Source organism: Siphateles boraxobius, unplaced genomic scaffold (genome assembly GCF_051911475.1).
Source record: "Siphateles boraxobius isolate OS27281-9 unplaced genomic scaffold, OSU_SipBor_1 68, whole genome shotgun sequence".
NCBI classification, from domain to species: domain Eukaryota; kingdom Metazoa; phylum Chordata; class Actinopteri; order Cypriniformes; family Leuciscidae; genus Siphateles; species Siphateles boraxobius.
Genome location: NW_027509195.1, coordinates 11,131,653 through 11,142,832, shown reverse-complemented (window position 1 = coordinate 11,142,832; position 11,180 = coordinate 11,131,653). Strand labels below are relative to the sequence as shown.

The following is an 11,180-nucleotide window of genomic DNA, read 5'->3' as shown; positions in this document are numbered from 1 at the left end:
AAGACTTATTTTTGTTTAATTAAGTTACATAATTCTGTTTAACAACTCCTCTGAAACGCTAATTTGTCAACCAAATAGTCTTACCTTTAAAAGTCCCACCGATATGCGTCATCAAAGGAGGAGCACATTTCCGCTGTGTCATGTGTCATGTGAAGGAACACTGAAATGGCATGCTGCTCACAGACACAGTGCCATCTAGTGGATTTGTTTAGCATTGCACAACTACACCAAACGGTAGAGATGGCTCGTTCAGGTTGAGTTAAGCTTGATGCATTTTTCAATAAAATATAGTGACTTAAAGTGTGGTCTACCAAATGGTTGAGTAGTACCTTAAAGGGCTAAGCCAATCCCTGTTCATTATGATTTTGATTTTTTTTCTCCTTACAATTCATCAAAACCCATAGTTAAACCCAATGTATTAGGAAATGTTGAAATTGACAAAGATTAATAATTGCTGTAGAAGTATTGTTCATTGTAGTTATTTAAAGTTAACAAATCCTATGTCATTGTCAAGTGTACCAATTAACATTTTTGTAGTCAATGGTTTAACATATTTAGGTCTTTATCAATGCTGGGTTTGGTTTGCTCAGAGAATATTTCATGCTTGATATTTTATGATAACTAAATTCATACAAAAACTGCAAATGATTTTTGTCCCATCTGGTCTTTATTTATAAATTAGTTTGTGATTAAGAAGGTAAGTTTCACCATAGCAGTTTTCTTTCCGAAAATCGTCCAAGCATTCCTTCATATTGAAAGCATATGTTTATTTAGTTAATTGAGTTATGTAAAAACATGTTCACTAATAAAAGTTATTCTATCACAGTCTTATCGAGGCAGATACAAAAGTTCAATGTAGGAATGTGGAGTTGCTCTTTAAATACTTGAAATGCCCCATGTGTGGTGGCACTGTACAGTACACAAAGCGATTAGTTGCTGTGAACGAGTGTGACGAACAGGAAGAGTGAACAGAGGGAGATAGCACCGGTGAGCAAGGCCTTCACGAGGAGAGCCGTCCAGCTGCCCAGGAGGAAAACATGTACAAACAGCCTGGAGGAGAGACACAAAGTGGAAATAAACAGTCGTGCAGTAAAACCTCAAAACAAGATTTACTAAGAACTAACAAGATTTTTTTTTAGATCATCCAAATTTTTTTTAACTGTCCCTATTAAAAGTTCCTCGTGTTGTTTTGGAGGTCTCCTACAATTAATTTACAGGCATCCGAGGTTAAAAACACTTCATTTTATCAAAATATACATTGCAAATCACCTCTTTTCTCACAGTGTCTGGAACAGTTCAATAAAGGATTCGGTCTCTCTAAACTCCTCCTTTCCGAGAGCCTACTCTGCTCTGATTGGTCAGATAGCCCAGTCTGTTGTGAATGGTCTAGCATTTATAGCCCATGTCAGAAATTAAAACACCCATTTCCATATCTGAATTTCAGCTCTGGAGTGTTCCTCAGTACTTGAAACACAGTGATACAATCAGTAACAATGGTGTCGGTTTTACCATATCAATTTGAGCCTTTTTTGGAGCTGCATGTAAAGTGGATTTGCTTCCTTCATCAGCATAGAAAACATCTTCTCAACATTTCGACAACATGAACCAAACTCTTCCAGTCTCAGCTACAACTACAGTGTTTGAGGACGGGTCAAAGTAGACGTTGTTCGCGAGCAGCCAATGAAGACCATAGGCTGGCATTATGCAAATTTGTTACAAACCTACACAGGTTCTTGCAGGAAGTGAGACTGGAATTACTGACGACACGTTTCAGGCAATTCAGAATCGGTTCTTTCTTTTGGGAGACAATAACTTCATTTATCAGGCACTTTGATCTTTGATATTTTTGAGACCTTTTACATTCACAAACAGCTATTACACACTACATATATCCGAAAAATTTATTTTCCAAAAAGGTCGTATCTGAAAATACCGGTACTAATACTGTATCCCAAAATGCACATCACTCTATTTTATATTTTTAAAGTCATAAACATATCTACTTTTATATTTTCAAACAAAACTGAAAATGTGAAACAACTGCATGATACTCAGAAAATGAGAAAGTCATAATACAGCATACTATTGTTTTGCTCTGTAATGTGTTGTGTTTCAGACACCATTTAAAAAAAAATAGTAGGCAGTGTACATGGCATACTGTGTAGTATTCAGTCAATAGTAAGCTAGTATTTAATTCCAAACAGCCAGTAACTAAAGCAAATTAAATCAAAATTATGGCAACAGTGCCATCTAGAGGAAGAACAAACAAGTGCTTCAGTCTTAAGCAACAGCAGAAACTCTAATATAAAATAAGCACATTGTAGGATAAATTAACATCAAATACAAACACAAAATAAAAAAACTATTATTAAATAATATCAAATTGACTCGGCTTTGATCTTTGTAGATTAATGTAGGTTTTAAATAGGGATTTGCGAGACTATATTTCTCATGCTTCTGTGTCGACCATTCTGGCTACCGAGGGAATTCACAGCGGTCATTATCACGGCTGTGTACATTCCCCCACAAGCCGACACAGACCGGGCACTAAAGGAACTGTATGGGGAAATAAGCGAGCAGGAAACCGCGCACCCTGAGGCCGCGTTCATTGTGTCCGGGGACTTTAACAAAGCCAACTTTAAGAAAATAGCACCTAAATACCACCAACACATAAACTTTAACACACGAGGGGACCGGGTTTTGGATCATTGCTACTCCCCTTTCCGGGATGGCTACAAATCCCTCCCCCGCCCACCTTTTGGCAAATCGGATCACTCTTCCGTTCTCCTTCTGCCCGCTTACAGGCAGAAACTGAAACAGGAAACACCCGCCCTCAAAACGATCCAGTGCTGGTCGGACCAATCAGACTCTATGCTTCAGGACTGTTTTGATCACGCGGACTGGGAGATGTTCCGGTCGGCCTCTGATGACGACATCGAGGCTTATGCTGATAGCGTAACCTGTTTCATCAGGAAGTGCGTAGAAGACGTTGTTCCGATCAAAACAATACGGATTTACCCGAACCAGAAACCATGGATTAATGGCGATGTTCGTGCAGCACTCAATGCGCGGACCTCCGCTTTTAACTCCGGGAGTGCGGAGGAGCAAAAACAAGCAAGTTATGCCCTCCGAAAAACTATCAGAGCAGCAAAACGCCAATTCAGGGACAAGATTGAAGGACAGTTCAACACCACCGACTCTAGAAGCATGTGGAAGGGAATTAATAGCATTACGGACTATAAAGGAAACATAAACTCCACAGTGAACAACACTGCCTCTCTCCCAGATGAGCTGAACACTTTTTATGCTCGATTTGAGGGAACTAACATCCCCCTCACGGAGAGAGTTCTCGCGGCTGAAGCTACAGAGGTTAGTACACTCTCCGTCTCTGTAGCGGATGTAACCCGATCTTTCCGTCGGGTGAACATCCGTAAAGCCGCGGGTCCAGACGGTATTCCGGGCCGCGTCATCAGAAAGTGCGCGAACCAACTAGCTGGTGTTTTTACGGACATTTTCAATTGGTCCCTCTCCTTGTCTGTAGTCCCCACATGCTTCAAAACGTCCATCATCGTACCTGTACCGAAGCAAACCAACATCACCTGCTTAAATGACTGGCGCCCTGTTGCTCTGACCCCCATCATCAGTAAATGCTTTGAGAGACTAGTCAGAGATTACATCTGCTCTGTTCTACCTTCCTCACTGGACCCACTGCAGTTTGCATACCGCAATAACCGCTCCACTGATGATGCTATTGCATCTACAATACACACTGCTCTCTCCCACCTAGAAAAGAGGAACACTTATGTGAGAATGCTATTTGTAGACTACAGCTCAGCATTCAATACCATAGTGCCCTCCTTGCTTGATGTGAAACTCCGGGCTCTGGGCTTAAACAGCTTGCTGTGCAGCTGGATCCTGGACTTCCTGTCAAACAGACGCCAGGTGGTTAGAATAGGCAGCAACATCTCCTCATCACTGACCCTCAACACTGGAGCCCCACAGGGCTGTGTTCTCAGCCCACTCTTGTACTCCTTGTACACATATGACTGCGTGGCAACTCACAGCTCTAATTCCATCATCAAGTTTGCTGATGATACTACGGTCGTAGGTCTGATCACCGACAACGATGAAACGGCCTACAGAGAGGAGGTGCTCACTCTGACGCACTGGTGTCAGAGGAACAACCTCTCCCTCAACATCAGCAAAACCAAGGAGCTAGTGGTCGACTTCAGGAAGAACGACAGAGAACACAGCCCCATCACCATCAATGGAGCACCGGTGGAGAGAGTCAGCAGCTTCAAGTTCCTCGGTGTCCACATCACAGAGGAACTCACATGGTCCGTCCACACTGAGGCCGTCGTGAAGAAGGCTCATCAGCGCCTCTTCTTCCTGAGACGGCTGAGGAAGTTTGGAATGAACCGCCACATCCTCACACAGTTCTACACCAGCACCGTCGAGAGCATCCTGACTGGCTGCATCACTGCCTGGTACGGCAACACCACCAGCCGTAACCGCAAAGCCTTGCGAAGGGTGGTGCGCACTGCCAGCCGTATCATCGGAGGTGAGCTTCCCTCCCTCCAGGATATTTATGCCAGGCGGTGTGTGAAGAAAGCTCGGAGGATCATCAGAGACTCTAGCCACCCGAGCCATGGGCTGCTCTCACTGCTACCCTCAGGCCGGCGGTACCGCAGCATCAGGACACACACCAGCCGACTCCATGACAGCTTCTTCCCACAAGCAATTAGATTTCTAAACTCTTGATCCCTCATGATCAATAACCATAAACATTCTAACTGTCAACACAGCACAACATAACCTACTGCATTTACATAATATATATATATATATATATATATATATATATATTTGCACCTTACGAGTATCTATTCTATGTATAATTACCTCTTTTTGTATTTTTGTATACTGTTGTATATTGTAAATTGTTGTATATTGTAAACTGTTGTATATTGTACATTGTATATTATTTATTGTTCTGTTAGTGTATACGGTACTGTGAGTAATTGTGCGCACATTAGATGTGTAATCTATGTAAATCTGATGTTTGCTGTAATTGTTTTCGTCACATCGTGTCATACTGCTATGTTGCTCGGAACTGCACCTAAGAATTTCACCCACTGTTGCACTTGTGTATATGGTTGTGTGACAATAAAAGGATTTGATTTGATTTGATTTGATATGATAATTTCTTTTGGCACATTTAATGTTTTGCTCTATATATTTCACAAAAGCTGTTTAAATTACAATCATGTTAATGTTACATTTTAAAATTAATATATTATTTTGAAATTTTTATATCTGGAGCGGAAACCAAAATCATTTCATTTTACCTCAGACTTTGCATGTGTTCGTTTGTGCAAATCCCTAGTTTTAAAAATAGATTGGCTTATAGAGAAATGCTGTCCAAAAGTGAAAATGACTGAGAATCACTTTAAATGTTATGACCAAAAATGGATATTATAACTGATAGTGTGAATCTGTATTGTTATCTAATATTATCCACTTAAAATATTTATCTAAAAACCCTGTTTACTAGAAACTTGCCACATTAAAAATACTCATTACAAACTAAGAAGTACTGATGAAATGCTGATTTATGACAGCTCTGTTATAATACCTTAGTTCAAAAACTGTGCCAAAAATAAATGTATGACAGTGATACTCACTCCATTAGAAATCCTTTATAAACACACAATCCCAGCAGGACGGTGACAGGGAGACGGAAGCTTTTGGGAAGGTCGTATCGAGTGAACATCCATACTACTGCCGCCATGGCAATATAATGTACCTGATATGATTAAAACAAATAAGTTCAGGCATAGGATAAAGTAACATGAGCGAGTAAAACTGACAAGAAATTGTCCCACTGACAAAAAATAAATAAAATCACATTTGATGTTACAATATTACAGAACAATAACAACAGAACCTGTTACAATAAAAAAAAAAAAAGTGCGATGCAGACTTTGTGCAAGCATACAAAAACAAAGTATTAAGCACATATCTCACCAGACTGATGTTTGAATCAAAGCTCATCTGGATGTATTTCCAGTCAAACTCAATGCCACGAGCTCCCACCCATAACGGTATACATCTGTTTAGAACAGCCAGACAAAAACAGTTTTTTTACAGTACCGATCATTTCTATAACGCCCGTTGCACACATACTCCGTGTGCAGTGAGTATGCGGTGAGTGTTGCGGTGCGTATACGGTACAGGAGCCGCGCGCGCTATAGTGCTTTCACATATGATGTGTTTGCAGTGCGCTACTGATCCGCAGTAATTTTGATTTTAAATCCAAACGTTAACTTTTACATTGTTTAAGACATTGAAACAGTATGAAAATTAATTTTAATCATTGTGATTCTTTGTTTTACATGTAGTTTCCCCCCACCCCATCCCCAAAATATATATCATGTATTTTTTGAGGGGGAAAAAATCATATATGATGGCATTTTGCAACTTTTGAGACAATAATCATACTTTTTTGTTTTTCTTGACCCTGTAATTTAGTAACTGTAGAACACATTAACTGTAATTATGGGTTTATGATGAAATTATTACAGTTTCTTGTCAATCTATGTCTATATTAATGTGAATAATACGCTGCCACTTTAATTCATGGAGTGCAGCACAGCAGAAATAGACTGGGTGCGGAAACGATCTCTGCACTGCTGTATACGCACCGCACCTGGAACAGATCGCCGGACCGCACCCGCGTGCACGGTGAAAGCTCTAACCTGTTAACATGGGTACGTAAAAAATACGCACCGCATACGCACTGCAAACGGAGGATGTGTGAAACGGGTATAACTTGGGACTACAAGCTCATGTATTTTAACTAAACAAAAGATGCACTACTAAAACATACATTAATTTCTATTGGTTTGTGCAGGCGAAAAATTGTCAAGATCTCTGTCAGGATGATCAGAATACCTTGACATGATGAGCTCTGCTGTGGCCCAGCCCATAGCTGCCACCATGATCTTATACTCGCCCTTCCCAGCATTCTTAGACATAACCAGATGAAGACCTAGAAGGTCGGCCATGTCCACTGTGGCCTTCATGAACTCCTGGGGTAAACAGGACAAAATGAATGGAGTGAAAGTCTGATGACTATATGATAAACATGGATTATTTGTACTGTCAGCAGGGCTGAAACAACAACACATGAACAAATTCCAAAAGCAAAGCCTTAAAGCAGAGGTCTTCAACACGGTTCCTGGAGACCCACTGTCCTGCAATGTTTATTTCCAACCTGCATCAGCACACCTACATGTGATTTTCAAGCGATCCTGAAAAGCTTGATTTGCTTTGCAGACACTCCCTTCCCTAGGAGAAGGGTTGAAGACCTCTGCCTTACAGGGATATTTTACCTAAAAATTTACATTTTCTCATTTACTCAACCTCAATAGCTATGTTTCCATCTAAAATTGCGAATTTAACCTATGAGCAAAATTAGCATATTGCACAAAACATTTGCGAATAAAGCACCTTTTGCATCAGTGAGTCGAAGAGAACAAAATCATCACTTCCTGATAAACTGGAAATTCGCTGATGCAGTAGGAGAAGCCACTGTATATAATAACTTTTGTATGTAATATATTACTCATTCGAGTGCGCAGACGAAACGCAATAAACACGGTCATGTTATCCTGCTTTCTGAGATAGATACCTGCTGTTTGGGAACGCAGTCGTGTAAGACAGTTCTGGGAGGTTATTATACCAAACCACTTTGCTCAGGCATTTCAGAATGACCAAATCAGCATTTCAGACGCTGTGCAAGAGATCGGTCCGCTGGTTGGTCCAGTTATACGTGTCTTTTTTGATGTGCATCAAGGAATTTGTTCGATAAATGCGTAGATTATGTGCATGTTTTCTTATCGGAAATTTTTTTTATCCGACTCACACGAGCGCATAAATGTGCATTTTTAGAATTTAAGCGCATCTTGATGTTTCCATCCAGCGGTTTTTATGCGATTTCCCAAAATATGCATACAAATAGGTGGATGGAAACATAGCTAATGCCATTCCTGATGCATATGACTTTCTTTCTTCAGATAAACACAAACGAAAATTTTAGTAAAATAATCAATCTCTACATTTCCATATAATGCCATTGAAAGGCTGCCACTCGGATGACACTTAAAAAAAAAAAAAAACACACACGCAGCGATCGTGGCGGTAATCCATACGACCCCAGTGGATGAATCAAATGCTTGTGAAGGGAAATGGTCTACTCGTACGAGCGGCACAAGTGTCGGTCCTCTGAGCTTCTCCGTAACTTCTCGCTCGTACTTCACGCGTCCCAAAATCCCTCTCATGAATACTCGTATGACAGTAGACCTGAAGCAATGATTTATAGTTAAAGTTAAAAATATGAGTAATTGTCTTGCACACACCTATCGTTTCGCAACATTGATTTACCCACTAGGGTATCAATTATCAATTACTGACACTATCGCTGTGTGTGGTTTTTCAAGCGTCAACTAAGCGGCAGCCATACAGTTTTTCAATTTTCTTCCTTTGTGTTTATCTGAAGAAAGTAAGTCATATGCCTCGGAATGGCATGAGGGTGAGTAAAATATATATATTTTTAAACAAACTATCTCTATAATTTTGGATATTTCGATTCAAAGCCCTCTGTTTATACTAATAATTGTCTGTAGAAAAATGCATAATGAAAATCTTAAAAATTAATGAAGAATGGGAAATTTAGTTCAGAGACCGCTTACCCCAACAAAATCATACACACCAGCTCCTCCCTCCCAGGTGGGGAAAAATGTGGCAAGAAACATCATCTGAAAGCGATATCACAGATTTACAGATAACATTCTCTTTCACGAAACATCTTTGTGAGGAGCAATAGACTCAATCACCTTGCACAGCTGCACGAAGAGGTATGTAGCACCTGCTTGGACACATCTCCAAAATGCATTATATTCCGATCTGCCAAAAAAAAAAGTGTGAAGATTAGAACAGTGATCACAGCTAGAAATATATATTTTTTATCTTTGTAGGATCCATCATCAACAGCTGAAAACAACTTGGATGATTGTACAGCAAGAAGAATCACAAGGAAGTCTCATATTGAACACATTAGTATGGCACATGACATATGAAGATTACACTGTACACTTACTTCAGCATATAAAACAAACATCACGTCTTAAATAATACATATAGTTAATATACGTCTTAAATAATACATAGTTATATATTACTCCATATACGAAAAAAAAACATGTTTAAATACTTACAATCCACTACATTTGTAGGTAATGAAATATGGAAAATAAGCCAAGGAAAAACAGTTTCCAAAATGAAATAGCGTCATGGTATGGCTTTTCCTCCTCAGATCCTGTTAATATAGAATATAAAACACCAGATTTATTCCAAATCAGGACTAAACAAACGTTTCTGAAATGTTTTAATAAGGCGAATATTCCTGGTATGACAAGTTTATAATTGTATCTACATAAATTACAGTATATATAAAGTTATAGATATATTACATCGATGTAAATCTTGATATTAAATGGTGCATTAAAACGTCTTGTTAAAGCTCCACATCTATTAACGTTACATCGTCTAAAGACAGCGTGCTCATATCGTGAGAAAATACTCGATATATAATTACACTAAAACTTTTTATAAAAAGTATTTGTTTCTAGATCTAATTTAATACTCCTGCCATTAATCAGTTAAAAGATTATTAGATTTTCTTACCAACAAAATCGCGATTTTAGAATGACAGGCGCAGGTCAAATAATCCTCCTGTGCATCACTGTTAAATGTCCGAGCGGAATCGCTCTCTATCTTACTGTAGTTCCGATACTCATTCTACAGCAAATTAAACAAAATAGCAACTAGCGTGACACAGAACTATTAAAATGGCTAGGTTTGATTCAATATTCTCATGGGACCCAGGAATAGACCTTTGTCAGTGGACATTATATTTTAGTGAATTTCTCTGACACCATACATGTCACAGTTTAAGTCTGGATATCCTGTAGCACACTCAGGGCTTTCGAGATATACCAAATGCTTGGGAGGTTTCACCAAAACAAAAGATTCGTAAAGGTTTTGAAGCTTGATGAAGCAGTGTTTCAAAATCGCCCATCACTACAACAAACACGACCAGTGTTCATTCAGACATTCATTTCATATGCGTTCTTCAGATCGTCAAACAATTTCGTTCACAATAAGAGAAAAAGGACAGGATATAATTACAAATATACAGGTCCTTCTCAAAAAATTAGCATATTGTGATAAAGTTCATTATTTTCCATAATGTGATGATAAAAATTAAACTTTCATATATTTTAAATTCATTGCACACCAACTGAAATATTTCAGGTCTTTTATTGTTTTAATACTGATGATTTTGGCATACAGCTCATGAAAACCAAAAATTCCTGTCTCAAAAAATTAGCATATCATGAAAAGGGTCTCTAAACGAGCTATTAACCTAATCATCTGAATCAACTAATTAACTCTGAACACCTGCAAAAGATTCCTGAGGCTTTTAAAAACTCCCAGCCTGTTTCATTACTCAAAACCGCAACCATGGGTAAGACTGCCGACCTGACTGCTGTCCAGAAGGCCATCATTGACACCCTCAAGCAAGAGGGTAAGACACAAAGAAATTTCTGAACAAATAGGCTGTTCCCAGAGTGCTGTATCAAGGCACCTCAGTGGGAAGTCTGTGGGAAGGAAAAAGTGTGGCAAAAAACGCTGCACAACGAGAAGAGGTGACCGGACCCTGAGGAAGATTGTGGAGAAGGACCGATTCAAGACCTTGGGGGACCTGCGGAAGCAGTGGACTGAGTCTGGAGTAGAAACATCCAGAGCCACCGTGCACAGGCGTGTGCAGGAAATGGGCTACAGGTGCCGCATTCCCCAGGTCAAGCCACTTTTGAACCAGAAACAGCGGCAGAAGCGCCTGAACTGGGCTACAGAGAAGCAGCACTGGACTGTTGCTCTGTTTTGCATGTCATTCGGAAATCAAGGTGCCAGAGTCTGGAGGAAGACTGGGGAGAAGGAAATGCCAAAATGCCTGAAGTCCAGTGTCAAGTACCCACAGTCAGTGATGGTCTGGGGTGCCATGTCAGCTGCTGGTGTTGGTCCACTGTTTTATCAAGGGCAGGGTCAATACAGTT

The 11,180-nt window shown here is 39.7% G+C and overlaps 1 protein-coding gene across 1 annotated transcript; it reads right to left on the bottom strand.

The window, feature by feature from the left end:
* Nucleotides 1–648: 648 nt before the first annotated feature.
* On the bottom strand, nucleotides 649–9,828 carry tmem147 (transmembrane protein 147). Its single transcript, XM_077214696.1, has 8 exons — nucleotides 9,748–9,828; nucleotides 9,279–9,379; nucleotides 8,898–8,967; nucleotides 8,754–8,819; nucleotides 6,955–7,091; nucleotides 6,028–6,112; nucleotides 5,685–5,806; nucleotides 649–1,050 (listed from the first exon to the last, which is right to left on the bottom strand). Exons 2-8 carry the CDS (start codon nucleotides 9,353–9,355, stop codon nucleotides 930–932), a joined length of 678 nt encoding a protein of 225 aa, XP_077070811.1. The 5' UTR covers nucleotides 9,356–9,379; nucleotides 9,748–9,828; the 3' UTR covers nucleotides 649–929.
* Between the last annotated feature and the right edge of the window lie 1,352 nt (nucleotides 9,829–11,180).